The following is a 19,799-nucleotide window of genomic DNA, read 5'->3' as shown; positions in this document are numbered from 1 at the left end:
AAAAAAGGAAGGAAGGAGGAGGATTCAGTAAGGGAAAGAGCTAGGAAGGGGAATATGGTTATCTTATTTGAACTGTACTTATGAAATACATGAAATCCATTGTCTTTACATTTATAAATTTTTAAAAGAAAAGGAAAAAATCATAAAATAAAAAATGATTAAATGGAACCTGGCACTTAAATGAAGATAAGACATGTAATAAATATTATAAAAGTAATACACCAAATCATAGAGAGTTAGAATCAGTTATTTTAGGAATGATCTGGTCTAAATATTTATTGATGGAGGAACTGAGTTCAAACAAAATACATAGTAGAAATACTAGAAAATGTGCAAGAAAAAGTAAGTGGCTAGGGATACAATTATAATTAAATAACTTAACAAATGGACAAAGTAGATAAAAATCTAAAAGCAAATACAAATATATACAATTGAGTAGAGCTTCCAAGATGATAGAATAGGGAGGGAGCTCACTGTCTAGGAGTCTAGGAGAAAATATTTTTTAAAAAGTGGAGAGAGTGGAGTTTCAGGGAAGAGTTAGGGAGAAAACAGCAGAGGAAACTCTACACAAATTAGAGGCACACAGTGGACCTTTGTGGAGGAAGTGAACACCCACAACTCAGGACTACAGCAGCCGAGAGCTTCTTCACCAGCATTGGAGAGTGTGGAGAGACCGGATTGCAGCAGCCCAAGCCACTGGCAAAAAAGCTGCAGGAAGAGCTTAGAGGGAACTCAGCTTGGAGTCCTGTGGGGGATAGTGGACCTGCCAAACTAGAGGAGAAAAAAAGTGGGACACATTTCTCTCTCTCCAATAACCTTACAATGGCATCCTGTAACAAGCCAATAGAGCGTGCACCATTTTGGACATATGTAACAGCTCTGCCAGTTTGTATCTGCAGCCAGCAACTAGCCTAGTGGAGACTCCTAACTCTGGTGGGGAGAACTAAAAGGGAGCTGGGTACTCATGACTGTGGGAGGCTTGTGTGCTGGGACTGTGAAAAAAAACTGAGGCTGTGTGGGAGGACTCATGGTGTGGCTGGGACTTTGGGCAGTCACTGTGGGAGACTCCACATGTTCAGTGCTTCCTGGTTACCTGGTGAGGGACATTGTTGGGGCATCTGAGCTTACACTGAGGACTGTACAAGTTCTTTGTGTGGTCCTTGGGGCAGAGAATAATATTTTACCCACTAGGGCTAATGGCACTGGTCTCCTTTGAGGAGAGGAGTTCAGCTGAGCAGACTAAACTTCCATTCTGATAAAAAAAAAAAAAAAAGATTTACCATGTCAAACCTGGTAACACTCTTCACCCTGAAGATCTGAACAGAGCTCCCTAGCCACACCCACCACATGCATCTAGATATTCACTGAAAGCAGACACTCCACTTATCTATAGAGGCATAGTACAAAGATAAAAGCTTCCGCAGTGAAAAAACAAAGAATAAACCAATGAGTATCTCCACAAATGCTGAATAAACACACCAATTCAAGAAACAAGAATAAGGAAGACAGCCTAACACCCCTAAAACAACACAGCATTTCAATACTAGATTGTGAAGATGATGAGACTGAAGAAATGCCAGAAATGGAATTCAAAAACTTGATCATAAGATTACAGAGAATCAGAAGGATATACAATTATCATATGAAAAGATTTCAAGGGTATGATAATATCAATATTGCTATTACTTTATTCTCATATAAATCATTCACAAAAAGGTACTAAGATGCTCTTTGCAATTGAATTTTCTAAGCAATAAAATTCATAAATTTTGGGGTTAGCATTGTAGTGTAGTAGGTAAGGCCACTGCCTGAGGTGCCAGCATCTCATATGTGTGCTGGTTCGAGTCCTGGCTGCTCCACTTCTGATCCAGCTCTCTGTTATGGCCTTGGAAGATAGTGGAAGATGACCCAAGTCCATGGGATCCTGCACCTGTGTGGGAGACCTGGAGGAGGCTCCTGGCTACTGGCTTCGGATCGGCACGGCTCCGGCCATTGGAGCCAATTGGGGAGTGAACCAGCAGATGGAAGACCTCTCTCTCTCTGCCTCTCCTCTCTCTTTGTAACTCTGACTTTCAAATAAATAAATCAATCTTAAAAAATAAGAAATTTTGCGTATATATCACATGCTGCAGTTCAAAATTAGGAACCTAAAATATTTGATAGAGTATGTTCAAACCCATGTAAATTTTTAAATATTCTAATAAAAATAAATAAATATACCCTAGCTTATTCTATAAGCAATTAATGTGTAAATGTAGCATACAAATAGTAAGGGATGCCACCATAGCATTACTCAAAGAAAATTTCCTGGAAATTTGGTGATCTACATCAAAAAGATAAAAATTGATTTTCTTTTTCAGTCAACATTACTTTTAGCTAAGAAAAAAAATCATTAATTATATAACTCCTATTTTACACCATAAAATCACTGAAGTTAGTAAAACATTTTGAAAAACTAAAAACAGAAAATGCTTAAGCAAATGAACATAATGGAATAGTAACTTATTAAAAATTAGTGACCTATGAACATGCTTTCCATAGTTCAGTAAGTGAGAAAAACACCACAGGAAAGAATAATACATGCTATATAATTTTTGGTCTGTCTACAAACAACAAAGATGTTAAAATGGAATGCAGCCAGGCATTTAGAGTTCAGCTGGAAGCATTACAAATTTACAAAGAAGTAATTACATCTTAATCTCACTTCAAGGGTATAAAACAATGTGGAGAGTGAGAGAGAGAGAGACAGAGAGAAAGGTCTTCCTTTTCCCTTGGTTCACCCCCCCAATGGCAATTCTGGCAGCGTGCTGCAGCTGGTGCACCACACCTATCTGAAGCCAGGAGCCAGGTGCTTCCTCCTGGTCTCCCATGCGGGTGCAGGGCTCAAGGACTTGGGCCATCCTCCACTGCACTCCCGGGCCACAGCAGAGAGCTGGACTGGAAGAGGAGCAACTGGGAAAGAATCTGGTGCCCCGACTGGGACTAAGACCCCGTGTGCCAGTGCCGCAGGTGGAGGATTAGCCTATTGAGCCACAGCGCCGGCTCTGAGAAGGATTTTTAACCAATTAAAATTTTATCTGATACATTAAAATTATACATATTCATGTGGTGCCATGTGATGTTTTAATACAAATATAGATGGTGTGATGTCCATCAGAGTAAATATATCTGTCTCCTTGAAATTTTATGATTTTTTAGAGTGAAAAGGATACAAAAGCTTACATTTTTAAAGAGGAAAATGTATAGCACACTAACATTCCCTATAGTCACCTTACTGTACAATAGACTACTAGAACTTCTTAATGCTACAATCTATAACTTAGTAATGTTTCCCATCCCCTTCTCATCATTGTCTCTGCCTCCCGTTGTTGGTAAATTACCACTATACTTTTAATTTCTATGAAATCAGCTTTATTTTTAGATTCTACATGTGACTGAGATCATATGGTATTTGTCTTTCTGTGCTTGGTTTATTTCACAATATTATAAGCTCCAGTTCGATGCACATTGTTGCAAATGACAAGACTTGTTCCATTTTATGTCTGAGTAATGTTCCATTGTATGTATGTACATTTTTTGATCCATTTGTGAATGGACACTTAGGTTGTTTCCATTTCTTGGCTATGGTGAGTAGTGCTTTAGTAAACATAGGGGTGCACATGTCTCTTTGATGTCGATTACATTTGTTTGGACATATATGCAGTAGTGGGATTTAAGAAGGACTTTTGAGGAGACTATCTTGAAATGGACCCCTAAAGTCAATAAGGCGATTTAATGAAACCATTGAAACATGAAATGTTCTCTTTAGTTTGGATAACATAGAGCTCAAGTGTTAGAATAATGCATGAGAAAACTGAAGAAACAGAGCATGTCAGCAAAGTAGAGGGGTGCAGTTTAGAAAGTACCTAGATTCCTAGAATTTGTTGGGATTAGTTATAGTCCACTATGAGAGAAAGCTAGCAGAGAGAGTTCCCTTAGACCTTGTCCAGCAGGGTCACCTGGAGGGTCAGATGAAAGAAGCTGAAGGTAGACCTAGTGTAGTGGTTCTCATCTCAAAGAAAACATACCCAGCAATATTTATCAACATCTGGAGACATTTTGGTTCACCAGGGAGTGGGGAGTACTCTTGTTGCTATTGCCATCTTTTGGTTAGGACCAGGTACACTACTAAACACTCCACAATAAAAAGGAATGCCCTGAACAAGAAAGAGAAGTCTAATCCAAAATGTCAGTTGTGCAGATGTTGGAAGACTCTGATTTGGAAAAGGAACAGCTGAATTCAAAACACATGGCTCACATCTAGGGATTTGCAAGAGAGAGTTTCAGTAATGGAGCGGGGTAGGTGGTATCAGAGAAAGAGTGGATTTTCAGCACCTGTCTGTCCAGACAGCACCGAAACTCACTAAGAAGACAGAATGGCCAGGTAAGAATTCTCCTCCTGGCCTTTCTCGCATTTCTCCTTCCAGCCAAAGAGTATTCAGAGATTGTTACTAGCAAAGTGGGGACAAAAATAGACACACTAAATGAGCAATGCAGGAAGGAAAAAAGAAACATGCCTTCTTGCTCATCCGCTACCCTGCTTCTCCTAGAAAAAGAAAAAAAAAACAGGGCATATTAATGATCTTCTCCAAATATATTATCCTCTCCAGCCTAATCACCTTTTGAATTAATATTTCATGTACACTCCCATGACCTGGAGATGGGTGATGTATAAATCAAGATGATAGTTTTCGGGTCAGTGCTGTGGTATAGCAGGTAAAGTCGCCACCTGCAGTGCTAGCATCCCATATGAGTTCTGGTTCGAGTCCCGGATGCTCCTCTTCTGATCCAGCTCTCTGCAATGGCCTGGGAAAGCAGTAGAAGATGGCCCGAGTGCTTTGGTGCCCTGCACTTGTGTGAGAGACCTGGAAAAAGCTCCTGGCTCATGGCTTCAGATCAACGCAGCTCCAGCAGTTGTGATATTTGGGGAGTGAACCTCTCTCTCTCTCTCTCTCTCTCTCACACACACACACACACACACACACACTCTGCCTCTGTCTCTGCCTCTCTGTAATTCTGCCTTTCAAATAAATAAATAAATAAATAATAGTTTTATCATATTATTCATATACATGGTATAGTATTGCTTCAAGATGTAAGAATACTGGACACTTGGCAAATGTTCTATTGTTTTGGAATCTCTGCCAAATACTGAGACATTCTGAAGTTTTTTCAGTTAATGTGGTGTTGCATGCATATACCAGTTGCTTTAGGTACCACCCCATATATAATTGAGATAGGTGAGACACGGACTTGCCAAGATCAAGATCGGTGCTTTACCACTGTTTATGATGATTAATCTTCAATTCAAGAATCATAAGGTTTTGGAAGTAGCAATAGAAATGGTCATATTTAAGACTGCTCCTTCTGATTGAAATATGTTGCCAGCAATTTTCTGAAGATTCCTTAATGTTCAATCAAGATAGTTATGTCCAAATTCCTAAAGGACTGATTCCTTTTCATTTTATTATGAATGTGTATGTCAAATCTGGGTCACTTAATTTAATCACAGTGAGGGAATCTTTCTTTTAGGAAGCCTGGAAATGTCATTTGCCCCAGGTCTCCCGACAACCTTCACGATGAAATAGTGCTGGCAGAGTGTGAGAGAAAGTCAGTGTCCTTCTAATGCATATTGTGTGTCTGTCTTCCCAGTCTATCATTCTGCAAAAGGGCACAATCACAAGTGTCAGTGAGAGAAGCCAAGGATGAAGTGTTTGATGTGTATAGCATGCCCACCTCTAGGATCCAAAGGAATGAGTCTGAAATTGAGAACAATGCCTTTTTCTGCACCCAGAATTCCTATGATCGTGACCTACAGTGTTTTCTCCAATGGGTCTTTGTATCTTTTGTTACTTAATATGTTGAATCAATCCATTTGTTCTGTATAAATGAAACTTCAGGCTTTTCTCAGTTAATTTAATTTTCAAGCTTCATTACTCAGAACTGACATACAGTCTTTTCTCTTTTATTTATTTTTAACTGGGAAAGGTTGGATAGCAAAACTGATGTTAATACGTTCCCAAAATTTGTCACATTAGGACTTATATGTTACAAAATGTATTTGATTACAGCAAAGTTGACCTCTGATTTAATTATGGTACAGATACACTATGGAATACTACTCAACTGTAGTAAAGAATGAACTCCTATCTTTTACAACAAAATGGATGCAATTGGAAACCATTGTACTTAGTGAAATAAGCCAGTCCCAAAAAGACAAATAGCCATGTTTTCCCTGATCTATGGTAACCGATAGAATACCTAAAATGTAATGTATAGAAGTGAAATTGACATTTTGATATTCAGTGATTGCTCACAGCCTTTTTCTCTACTGTTGAGAAACAGTGCTTTTTTCTTATTACTTTTGTTGAACTCTTTACTTAGTGTGGGGTTAATCTTATGAGTATCAAGTAAACTGAAAGCAGATTAAGATTAAGAGAGGCAATAAAAGAGGACGGAGGAGGAAAGTGTGGGAGTGTGGGCGGGAGGGAGGGGAAGGTGAGAAGTATCACTATGTTTCTAAATCTATATGTATGAAATGCATGATATTTGTCTTAATTAAAATAAATAAAATAAAACTAAAAAATTATCTTTATAGGCCATGTAATCTCTCAATGTCCAACAAACTCTGAGTCCTGAGGAATTCAGCAACTTAGTATGTCACAAGATTCATATAAACAATGATGGTAAGGGAGAAAGTTTCCCTGGTTCACTTTTCTTGCAAAGTAGGAGTTGTTGAAAAACAGAAACCTTTCTGGAAAACCCAAGTTGTGACTTTGGCTTTAATACTTGACTAACCCATGTTCTCTGTATAGTTTAACCAAGTAAATACTGATTGAACATGTCTAGGTTTTATATAAATGCTTGGCACTTTGGGATATATTAAGCAGAGTGACAGTAGATACAAGGAAAAATTGGGAGACTGTGGGGTGAAGGACCTTTGGCTGTTTTCTCTGGAACTTGGTCTGTTAATCATTTTCTGTGTATTGGAAGTTTTCCACCAACCTGCCAATGCACTCAAGTTTTCCCTGCTGTAGAAAGCCTTCCTTCCTTATGCCATCTTATTCTACTGTCATACTTTCCTCTTCCTTTGGCTACACTCTCCTGGAGAGTCGTGTACTTTTGTCTGCACTTCTGCTTTTCCTTCTTTCCCTACAATTCTACTCTTTCTGTTCATTTTCCTTTCCACGGAAATCTTTAGTAAAAGGCGAAAGATTTATCTTTCTGTTCATTTTCCATCTATTCATTCTACCCTGTATTCTGTTCCTCTTTGATCCTGTGGAGGTAATCCTTCAGAGACAGAGGTGAAGAGGGACTATGTAGACCAGATATTGCAAGAGAAGGGAGCATAATTTTACTAAATGGCTTTGATCTTAGTGGAATGGGGTGAGCAATCTGACTTGAGATTGAGTCAGTGTATCTAGGAATTGTCCTTGAAAAATAGAAAATTTGATATTTTTAAAAAAATATTAGATATCAGTAAGAGATTAAAAAGCAGATAAGAAGCATTAGAATTCCAGTCATACTTGTCATTACTGCAAAGCTTCCTTTCACAAAATCAACCTGTCCACTGTAGGTCACTTCTCCAAGTGGTCACAAGAAGGCGTGGAGACTTATGCCCCCAAGCACATGTGGCAGTTCAAAGTGGCAGGAGAGAAAAGTGAAGAGGCTGGAAGGAAATTCAAATCAAACCACCATCCTGCATAAGCCAAACAATTGGACAAAAGCATAATCCTCAGAAAAATATTCTGGAGCTGTATCAGTAATATCTGGAGCTGTATCTCTTTACGACAGAGCCAAGTGCTAGGTCTGCCCCTCCTCAACCTTAAGTCAGGATGTTTGTTTATTACTATTTTGAGATCACAGAATAAAACAAGTCTGTTCATGTGAAAGCTTTCAAGAAACAGATCAGACTACCCGGGATTAAGGAGGCTAAGTGAAGAGAGAAGCTGGAAGAGGATAAGAGAAATGGAGAATCAAGGGCTGGATAAAGCCAATGGAAACCTTGCTTGGGGCATGGAATATGCAAAGAGAAATGCTACACGTAGGTTTTGTTCTTTTTTATTTTTATTTTTAATGTTAGAGGTGCTGCCACATGGCAGGAATTGGAGAAGAGAGGTTAAGTGGTTTCATCCTGCAAATGACAACATCCAGGCAGAAAGATGAATTCTAAGGAGAGTGTTGTGGTGTAAGGGGTTAAGCTGCTGCTTGGGATACACTCACCCCATATAGGAGTACTAATTCAGATCCCAGTGGCTTTGCTTCCAATACAACAAATACATCCTGAGAAGCAACACATGATTGCTCAAGTGCTTGGGCCCCTGCCACCCTTGTGGGAAATCCAGATGGAGTTTCTGGCTCTGGTTGCAACCCAGCCCAACCCTGACTGTTGTGAGGGAAACAGCTGATGGAAGATTCTCTCTTCTCCTTCTCTCTCTCTCCCTCTCTCTCCCTTTTCTTTTCCTCTCTTCCTCCCTGCTCCCTCCATTTTAAGTAGATGAAAACATAAACAATTTCAATAGATTAGTATTCTATATGTAAATGAGATATAACTAGTGTTTAACACTTAGTCTATACAGTGAATATTAAAAGAGAAGGACAAGAATTTGTGATTATATCCCTGGACATTCCTTCCAATGCTAGCGGTAGAGGAATTGGAAAGCAACTTCCCTTGAAGAAGAATAAGGATTTGGGTACCTTTAGCACAAAATAAGCCTCTATTTTGTGGGTACAGGTAATGGTTTCCAGAAAACAATAAAATGGGGCAAGATTTTGTTTACCATTTACAGAGATTCCAAGAGAGAAAAGTAATGGGAAGCAATAAAATAGGGAATATGGGTAAAATGCGCCTTGAAATATAAAGGACTGGGTTAAAAGGAAATGTGAACCCCAAAGAGAGAAGTTGTGCTCAGGCAGTAACTGAGGTTACCTGGTGTTAGGGGGATGGGATCCTTGATTTGGAAGAATATGTCAACAACAGAAAAGAGAGGGTACATGAAAGTTTCTAGAATAGTGTGTGGAAGTAAACACTGACACTAATTGTTTTGTCTGATAAAAACCTTTTTCTGAAGCTAATAAATCACACATAAACTTTTGGAAAGCAACAAACCACTGTGTCTTGGCACATTGTTATACAGAGCTAAAAATTTTTAAATTTGCTTTTTTGAAAATTCCTGGAGGCTGTTACTTCGGTTCATTAAGAGACACCATAGTTATTCCAGGTATCTTTCATTTTTTAAAAAAAATTATTTTATTCATTTTAAAAGCAAAATTACAGAGAGGTAGAGGCAGAGTGAGAGACAGAGAGGTCTTCATCCACTGGTCCACTCCCCAAATGGCCATAATGGAGTTGCACTGATCAGGAGCCAGAAGCTGCTTCTGGGTCTCCCACATGGGTGCAGGAACCCAAGGACTTGAACCATCTTCCACTGCTTCCTAGGGCATAGCAGGGAGCTGAATTGGAAGAGGAGCAGCCAGGACTCGAACCGGCACCCATATGGGATGATGGCACTCCAGGTGGTGGCTTAACCTGCTTCTTGATTAATAAGCCGCATTCCAGGTTATCAAGAAATAAAGATGCTAAAACTTGTGCTCTGGGTCCAATACAGTGTCATGTAAAAAAAGGCAAGGGCCAGAAAATGACAAAGACTTTTAAGATTAATATTTGAAGAAGTGCAAAAGTATTTGGCCAGTATTTGATGGAGGAGATAACAGAGAGTACAAATCTAAGTATTTATACATCAGATGTGATTTCTTATTGTTTATTATCATTAGTATAAGAATATCAATATTATTAGAAAGAATGATCTTCAATTAAATATACCCAAATGTTATTACTATTCCTAACAAGCATATTTCTGATTTCTCAAAATAAAAATAAACACATCTCTGTCTCTGGTTATCTGGTGAATACTGAAACAAAAGATAATCATAGTGCCTGTAGATACAACCAAAAAACTTTCAAAACATAAGTGAAAATGCTAATTTGAATGGAAATTGATGGCAAAAGAATGACCAACTTTATATCTGTTGTGACAGAGAAGTACTCAACAGCAGTGAAGTACTCTGTATATAGCTATCATGATAGTTACATGATAGACTAAGCAAAGGAAAGCTATAGGATTAATGCTAGAAAGGTAAAAAGATGAAGTGCTATAAGCCTATGAAGGTGAGAACTATTTTTGTTTGGCACACTTGGATATTCCCTCTGCTGGCACACAGTAGGCACTCAATAAATAACTGTGGAATGAGTGGTGTCTGTTCAGAAGGGTCATATGAAAAATGGTGGGATAGAGAAGCAAACACAGCAAGCAAAGACATGCAGATAGCTTAGAAATTAATATACAAGGGTACTTCACAAAGTTTGCAGAAAAAATGGATTTTAAAAGAAAGTTTATTTAGTTATAAAACAGTTTGAAATCTATGCATATGGATAGTCTTCAAAAAGTTAATGTAAAATGTGTACTATGAAAAACTAGGTATGGATTTTAAAATGTTTTTGAACCCAAATAAACTTATATTTTCATTCTATTTTTCCATGAACTTCTTGAAGTATCTTCATATATGCATATGCATTGCAAACTTCACAAAATATGAACCTAGATTGGGGCTGACAACTTAAATTGGAGCTAATGTTTGCGTACCAGCTGTTCTACTTCTGATCCAGCTCCCTGCTAATATGTTTGGGAAGGCGATGGCAGATGGTTCAAGTACTTGGGCCCTTGCCACCCGTGTGGGAGACCTGGGTGGAGTTCCTGTCTTCTGACTTCAGCCTGGCCCAAAGCAAGCTGTTCCAGCTATTTGGAATGAACCAGTGGATGGAATGTCGCTTTTCTCTCTCTCTCTCTCTCAATGCTTCTGCCATTCAAATAAATACAAATAAATCTGTTAAAAAATACATAAACCTAGAATGGTTAGCAGGACTTAATTATTTATAGGAACTGGGGGCCAGAAATAAGTTAAAGGTGAATTCTTTATTTTTTTTGTATTACACTTCTATAAACTTTGAATTTTCTTTTTCTTAAGAGAATACCTTACTGCTATACTTTAACAAGTAAGTTTTATTTTTATATTATTCACCGAAACATCAGAAAGGAGAGTTTGTGAGAATCCCAAAGACAGAAAACTGAAGGTAAACATTCAATATTACTGAAGAATGAAAGCAGAAGACAGCAAGACAAATTAGGATAAATGACTAAGCATGGAATTCTGCAGACATTCTAGTCAAAGACTAGCAGTCTGCGTTCTACTCTGCTCCTAGTAGGAGTCATTCTTGACATGATATAGGAAGATTTATTGATGTTATTCACAGCATCAAATGTAGGCAGTGTCGGGCAGGGTTTACTGTACTTGTAGAGCCAAGTAGCACAAGGAGAAGAGTGACTTCACTGACCCGTAATAATAAACTGTGAAAGTAAAAAGAAGCCAAAGAGTAAAAGAAGAGGGTGATTGTCAAGTACATATCTTAGATAAAAGAAACAGACAGAACAGAAAGGAATAGATTTTCTTCAGTGACTAATGAGAAAGTCCGGTGCTTTACACTAGAAATGTTGTGGAAAACCATAAGAATCACACGGAATCAAACTAGGAAACAGGGAACTGCCAGGCGCTAAGAAGCAATCCAGCTGTCCACAGAGGAGGAAAAACTGCGTGCTAAAGCTCTGCTGGAAAATGCTGCTGAATGCCTTTGGTGCCACCTTGCTAGTGCACACAGAACTCCTTAGTTTTGTTTGAAATCACCAGGGTCCTCCCTAGAAAACACAGTCACTCTCACATTCTCAGATTCCCCCATCCCATCTTTGCTAATTTCTCAGTCTGAAAGCAATTTTTCATGAAATTATAATTAAAAGGAATGAGAGTAGAAAAACAATTCCTTTACATAGTCTGATTTCTCGTAAAATGAGGCTGATTTCTTGAGAGCAAAAATGCTAATGTGGACATGCACATTAAGGGCTTGGCTTTTTCAAGGGGTGGGAGGAATGATTTGTTATAATAGAAAAATACACATGTTCCAGGAATAGCAATAGGATAACCAGACTGCAGAAAGAGGACTAACGTGGTATTCATGGGTGGCTGTCCTATTACCCATGCAACCACTGAAACTGGTAATGAGTGATGGAAAAGCATGTGTGATACTGCCATCAGGGCTCCCTGGAGGAGTAAGCATGCATCTGCCAACAGAGCAGACAACCCCAAACAATACAGATATCCGTTATATTTTTACACATATTTCAACATTTAAAAATAAAATTGGCAGTTTCTGAATTATGCTCTGTACTGTTGAAAATATATCTTTAAATGTAAAGCAAAGTAATAACTCAGTAATCACATCTCTGGCTGTCATTTCCTAGGGCTTGGGCTCTCTGCTGGGAAACTCTCTGCTAGGAAACTTCAGGAACTTGGCAGACACTGCCTCTAGGGAGATCTAGAAACTATCCTTTTGTTTGGGTATAAATCCATAGTCAAATTAGAGACAATTCAGAAGCAATGTTAGAGAACACTGGATAAAGGAAGGCCATTTGTCAGTCTAACTCTGTGAGCACCTCCCATATTCAGAAGCTTGTGGTGGAGCTGCCTGTGCTGCAGTGGAAATTGCAAGTAGAGCTTAATAAATGCTTGATAAAAAATGAACAAATATTGATTGCTGGAGGGTAAAATTTTGAAAAAGTAATTTAGATATAATAAGCAATATGTTACTGTAGATAGAGATTGATGATCTGGAAATGAAATTTTTTTATGGTAAGTGGCTAGGAAAAGTGAGAAAAGTTAATATGCAGAGTTCACAGGTGTTTTGAAGACAATTTAAATAAAACAGCAGTGAAAAATTCCATCTTCTGCTTTCCATGTCAGTGACTTGGGTTTCTTTTCAACTGAGTTGGTGACTGTATTCCAGTACCTTAAGATACAGTTCTGTTATCACCAGCACTGATAAAGATGTCTTATACTTGAGCAATCAAAATAGACTCCAGTTTCCCCATCTCCACTCTACTTCTCTTTTGTTTTAGTCTAGCCTCTAGAAATTGGAGAAGTCTTTTGGACTGGGGATTGACCAGCTGAGAGTTCTCATGGCAAAGGGCAACTTATAAGTTGACTATTTAAGATCTCCCCACCCAGGCACCATTGCATGCATGTGATCCTCCCTACCTATATGCTTTCCACATTTTTTTTGTTTACAGTTTTTTCTAATTTGCTTTGGTTTATTTCATGACTGAGCTTTCCTTGTGACTCATAGGGAATTCTATTTCTGATCACTGTAAGCTGGGATATAGCATAGACCTTCCATTTTGGTGTAAGTTTTGAATCAATACAGTATAAATAGTCTTAAAGAAGTTCATGGAAAATGCATATTGTGAAAACCATGCATGAATTTTAAAATTGTTTTGCACCAAAATAAGCTTGTCTATGAATTCCATTTTGCCATGATTTTTCTGATGTAATCTGATTTCACTTCCTGCTGACTTGCTGCCTTGGATGTACTTTCTCTGGCCAATGAATGTATTTGTCTTTGGCTGACCATCCACCCACCCACAAACTCTGTTGAGAGCAGGAATTGTGTTTGTATCTGTCAACATCAACAAACTCTTAATTCCATTTAAACTGATTCATGCCAACAGAGAATCTCATCCTATTCCTCCCAAAATGTTAAAAAGTCATGTTAGGGGGTGAGGGTAGTAGAAAAACGTGACATTCAATTCACATGGGGATATGGTGATAGATTTATAGCACTGGGATGACCAACACATGTCTAAGGCTTAAGCCAAGTTGATTAAATTAAGAATCAATGAGCAGAATCAAAAAGCAGTGACCAATAATAATATATGGAATGAATAAATATTTATGTTTTCTCCCAGCTTTGGAAATCATATCCCCCTGGAGATAAGAATACTGAAAACAGCCTTGCGAACAGTCACTCCCAAACATCTACAATGGCCCATGCTCTTATGAGTTGGTCATATCTTCAAGTTTAAAGGTCAAACAACCAAAGTCATGTGAAGATGTATGTATGTGTTATTTCATCAGGTGCATTATCTGATGTTCTCAACTGAAAACAAAAGTAGGTCATATTCATTGTTTTTCTTTTCACTGGAAATCCCAAAAGTGAATGCTTTTTTTTATAAAGACTTTGAATGAATTTAGACTGGCTAAGGTGGAAGAATATCAAAGAATATTATCAATAAAAATATTAGTGATTATATTGCATGTGCCAATGAGTGGTCGAGAGGAAGCCTCCTGTTAATTGTTCATTTGTTATTTTCCGGGAGAACTGATTTTAGAAGAATTTATCAATGGCATGGAAAAGGACCAGGATCTCCTAGAGTTTGTTTACAAGAGCTTTGACCTTTCCAATGTGCTGGAAGCCATCTGCAATGGGAAGAAACATGATGCAGGAGACAGGCTTCTTCAAAGCTTTCAGTAGAAAAGAAATGAAATCTTCAAGTGCATACTGTTGATTTCAGATCTTTATTATAATAGATAGAGGCTTATGAGTATAGTATTTATTTTAATTTAATGAAGACTTCTGCAAAGATCCTAAGCTAATGTGCTGATGCTTTTCTGTCTTTGCATTAATGCATTCTCTCTCTTTTCTCCCTCTCTCTCTTTGCAGATTAAAATATGATGATTAAGCTGAAGGACTGCCTCCATCCCAGTCAGTTCAAAAGAGAGACTGCATGTATGTTTCCTCGCATATTTAAATTAATCTGCATCTTGAAATATAACTGCGTTATCTGAAAAATGTCTCCACAGTTTAACATTCTTCAATTAAACATGCATTCGGTAAATGTGTTTGCTGTCTCGCGGTTCTTGTTGCATCTCTCTATTATAAATGACTAAGTTCTGGTCTATTTGGGAATCTTTTTTTCTACCCTTAATTTCTCATTCCTCACTTTGAAAGCTGTCTTGAATTAGTTAATAATGTTCTTCTCCACATGAAAAGTTTAACCAATATAGTAAAAGGAGACAACTTCAGGCCAGGGAGCAAGAATGTTTCCATCTGATTTGCTATAAATCTGCATCCAGTTGTGCATGAAAATGTGATGCATCATCTGTAATTATTATGCCAGTTGGACGTTTGATCAGAAAGGCAGACAGCCAAGCTATGCAACAACAAGCACTTGACATTTTAAGCAGTTCTGACATTATAGCTCTGACATTTAATTTTTTATATCCTTTCCAAAAAATGAAATGATGAATGGGATTTCTTGATGGGTTAGAACTTTTAAAGTTAGGCTTCTATATCACAGGCCAATTAGTATGTCTTTCAATGAGTGGTTTTCTCATGGAAACATAGTGGAGATTTCCAAGACCAGATGTGAGCCATCTTTATGTCAAATGCTTCATAATTATAAGTTTTGTGTTCCAATTTGGGTTACAAATCCAAGCGAAGAACTACAAAGGCAGTGTTGCACTATCCCTATCTCCCTCATGGTTATTGATGTGGATAAAAGAATGGACGAGGGTAGTCAAATGTCATAGAAATGAAGTTTACATTGAGGTAGAGAAGTTGTTATGAATAAATGAAGATGAAGCAGTAGATGAAGGTCAGAATGCTCTGGTTTTTTTCCAAAAGATTTTGATGAGATTCAAAAAGATGTATACAAGATAAAAAAACACTGAAATAAAATGATCATAGATAAAGGGAGGAAAAACATTGCAGCCATGTCCATGATGTAGTGGATTCTGAGTTTCCCAGCAGCAGAAAGGAAAAGGAAAATATCCTAATAAGAACCAGAATATCTACAAAGCAATCAAACTCACTAATTTGTTGTGTTGCCAGATGACATAATGCCTTAAACTATACAGTGCTCCCTGTGCTGTAGAAGCAATACAAGTACAAAGTGGCAGGGTAGTGAACTCCTTTATTGAGGCACTGAATCTTTCTCAAAGTATCTAAACTTATTTTGACAAGAAGCAGGAGTTTAAGCATTAGTTCCTGCTGCCTATGTTTACCCCATCTTGCTGTCCTCCTATGGTATTTCAAATTAGTGCTTTCTTCTCTGGCCCGGCTGTTTTCACTGTTGAGGGTACCATTCTCCCCCAGGCACTACATACACGGATCTCCTTATCTCAGAGGACGCTGCCTTTCAAGCCTCAACATCCTTTTCTTCACTCCTGTTTCATGGGCACCCGGAACACTTCCTTTCCTCTGTCCCAGAATGCAGCGACTCCCACAGACCCTATTCAGGGAAAGGAGATATAAGAATACAATGAGGAGGGGCCAGCGCTGTGGGGTGGCAGGTAAAGCCACCGCCTGCAATGCTGGCATTCCATTTGGATGCTGGTTCAAGTCCCGGCTGCTTCACTTCCTATCTAGCTCTCTGCTAATATTCTGGTAAAGCAGTGGAAGATGGCCCAAGTCCTTGGGCCTCTGCACTCCTGTGGGAGACCCGGAAGAAGCTCCTGGCTCCTGGCTTTGGATCAGCACAGCTCCAGCCTTTGTGGCCATCTGGGGAGTGAACCAGCAGATGGAAGACCTCTCTCTCTCTCTCTATTTCTCTCTCTCTCTCTGCCTCTTCTTCCCTCTCTGTGTAATTCTGACTTTCAAGTAAATAAACAAATAAATCTTAAAAAAAAAAAAAAAGAATAGAATGAGGAAAGCAAGCAGCAAGCAGCAAGTTGGAATTCAAAGAGAAGGGAGGGAGTCAGAATCAGGTCCTAGCACGTACTGTGTGACTTTGGGAAAATGGTATAACTTCTTTGAGTCTCAGCTACACAAGTAAGGTGGGGGAGACCTGCAACTGTCACTGGGTTCTTAGAATTAAACAAGCCTGGTCAGTGCAGTTCCAGAGGAGGCATTCAGAGCGTGCAGGAACAGAGGAGGGGGGCGTTTCTCACCTTAAACTCCACTGGCTCTTCAAACTGTCAGGGCCCAGTATCAATTAGGATCCAATCAGGGAAACAGAAAACATACAGTTATTTCAACAGAAAGAATTTAATATAAAGAATTGGTGAAAAAGACATTGGAGGACTGAAAAAGAGAGGACACTGAAAGAATCCAGAGCCATTAATGGCAGGAAGTAGCTACTGCCCTAGGCTGGGGGAACAAAAGAAGAGGGCGGTATTGTTAGGACATGGAAGCTTGGAAGTGGAGCTGGGACCCAGATGTTCTGTGGAAGGGTCACAAGAAATCTCAGAGGACATGTAAATCAGTCGTTCCTGCTGGGAACAATAACTGAGTTAAGGCTGACAGGAATAGGAAGGAGCAGGTTCTTCTTCCTTGTCCTGCCTAGCAGTTTTCCTCTGACACCCGCTATGGGCTGAGCCTAACAGGAAAACAGCTGGCAAAGGAGAAATATCAGTAGGATCCCAGGTCAGCACTGCAGAGCCAATTCTAGGACAGCTTGGAGCTGAGCGCTTAGCACTTCATTATCAGCACAGAGAGGATAGGTTAGGAGGAGCAACATGGATGCCCTAGGTCATTCTCCCCATGCATGGTTACCCTTTTCAGAGCAAATCTTCAAATAATGTCTACTTCCTAGTTTTTCTGAAGGTAATTCCAAGAAGAGGATAAGTCTACAGTTCAGGAACAAAAGAAATTGGGTTAGTTCATGGTAAGATGAGATGGGGAAAAAGAGAGTGGAAAAAAAAATCTATTTTCTTCCCCTCAAGTCTGTTCCTCCTAAAGCCTTGTCCCTGCGGAGGTGGGGCCGTCATTTGGTCTGACCCTGCCGAGGCAACTGCAGGCAGAACTTGAAGCTCAATAAATGAATAGCAGGCTAGTTTTCCAAGTTGATAACTGTGTATGACCTGTGAATGATGCAGATAGCCAACTGGTCCTCGGAAGAAAAAAGCTGTTCCACCCCTGCAAGTTAAAGCCATGTTCCTTCTCCATGTTTTCCTCTGCACTTTAGCATCATGATGCTGAGTCCAAGGAAATAATCCTAATCCACATAGCAAATCATGCTACTTTAATGAGCAGATACCTTAAATACATTTCTTCTGTTTTCAGATGTTGAACTTTAAGCTGTGCCTATTGCCCAGTGACTTTTAAAGCATTTTCCAGTGTTAATGTATGGAAATAAAGTTCTTCTGCTTATACCATAGCATTCCAAAACAGGGAGTCTGTGACAAGTGGCGCATGGTGTAGGAAGAATGTCAGCAACATTAAGTAATTTCTGAGTCTTCCATTTACAGGAGAGCAATGGCTCAGTCAGCATTACATCATCATCTAATGAGAACTCTGAGCTCCCAATATATTTTCCTCACCCCTCCCATATTACTTTGAAAGAAAGAATTATTTTAAAAATAGAGAAAGATTAATGAAAAGTTGCTAATAATTTTTGCCTTATAAAAATAATCCCAACAAAAGGGCCAAAATCATGTTACCCAATTCTCTATAGAGCTAAAGATGTAGTAGAAAGCAGATGACATGGTTCTCTGGCTCAAAATATGGAGAAATAATGGAAGAGAAATGAGAAAAGAAGAAGAGCAACTGATCCAGGATCAGGACAAGTACTAATCTGATTTCCATTCCTTCCCCAGTGATCACCTGCTCCTAAATTAAGTCTTGGTTCTTACAGCAGGAGAGTAGATTGAGAATGATTTAGGCTTGACAAATGTTTCCTTTCTTTTTTTTTTTCCAAAGTGTGTTGGCATAATAGTAAGTGTGGAAATCAATGGAAAAAAAAAAAAAACAATGCTTTGTTTAAATTGGAACGTAACAAGTGACAAAGAGGCAAAGGAAGAGCCAAAGGAGGGTTCGTGCATGAACAACAACAAAAACACAATATGGGTGTCAGAGAGGCTGCTCGCTCTGCTCCCCCTTCCCATTTATATGAGAATAACCTTTAAAAGTGAAAATGAAATATGGAAAAGTTCTGACATTTAACACTAAGCTAGATCCTATGCTTGCTGAAGAAATCTAAATCATTAAAACTGAGTGGACAGGGAATAGCTTTTTGAATACACAGTTTGTTTCTGAGGAAATCTTGAGTAGGCAAAATTAGATATTCAAATATCAAGTTTTATTAGTAGAATGGCAGACAACATTGAGATGCCTAATTAAGGAGGTAAAATTGCTTGGTGGAAACAGCATTGGGCATCAAATCTGGATTCTTGAGACCTTCTATAATTCACTTTATAAGTGACTTCTATAAGTCACTTTAATTTGAGTCTTGGTCTCCTTAGCTCTAAAGTGGGAAGTCTAATCACTGATGCCCCTTTCATAGCTTGTTCTATGATTTCCTTGAGACCTTTACAATGCAGGGAGTGGTAACTTGGCACCTCAAAAATATTGATCACCTAGAACAAAAAAAATAAAGAAAAATTGTCCATATTTGACATAAATTACAAGCTCAGATTCTTTTAGACTCTGTGACCAATGAGACTCAGTTTGTTACCCATTGCTTTACATCTCAGGTTAACAGGTTTTGTCCCTAACAACTAATTCTGATTTGTTCTCCGTTATGTATGGAATTATAGGTTAGTGATAGACTGTCTACACAGAAGCCTCTGACGATCTTTTTCAAAAAAATTATATATATATATGACGTTCATGATGATTCTAATACATATTCCTGTATAGAAACTACAACTTTCATGATGATTCTAAGTCATTGCCAGGTGCAGAAACTACAACCATTCACATCTTCTCTTATGGAAGCCTCAGCTCCATAGTTGCCATGGAAATGTTCAAAGTCTAACCATACTTTGTTTCCTAACATTGACTTTGGTGGAACCTACAAGCCATGGAGTCTTGAATATTTTCTCTGGAAGATATAGTGAAAAGGTCACAGATTCACGTACATACAGATAAATTTAAA

The 19,799-nt window shown here is 38.6% G+C and overlaps 1 protein-coding gene across 1 annotated transcript in view; it reads left to right on the top strand.

Annotated features, from left to right (window-relative positions):
- Positions 1–14,455, top strand: part of GUCA1C (guanylate cyclase activator 1C) — a 44,312-nt gene extending 29,857 nt beyond the window's left edge. The window contains 3 exon segments of the mRNA XM_089331389.1: positions 6,638–6,725; positions 9,556–9,558; positions 14,301–14,455. Coding sequence (XP_089187515.1) covers positions 6,638–6,725; positions 9,556–9,558; positions 14,301–14,455 — 246 coding nt within the window.
- Positions 14,456–19,799: the final 5,344 nt, after the last annotated feature.

This window comes from Oryctolagus cuniculus, chromosome 4, assembly GCF_051225735.1.
Source record: "Oryctolagus cuniculus isolate XC-2025 breed Fujian yellow rabbit chromosome 4, ASM5122573v1, whole genome shotgun sequence".
Lineage (NCBI taxonomy): Eukaryota > Metazoa > Chordata > Mammalia > Lagomorpha > Leporidae > Oryctolagus > Oryctolagus cuniculus.
This window is presented reverse-complemented; position numbering and strand designations above follow the sequence as displayed.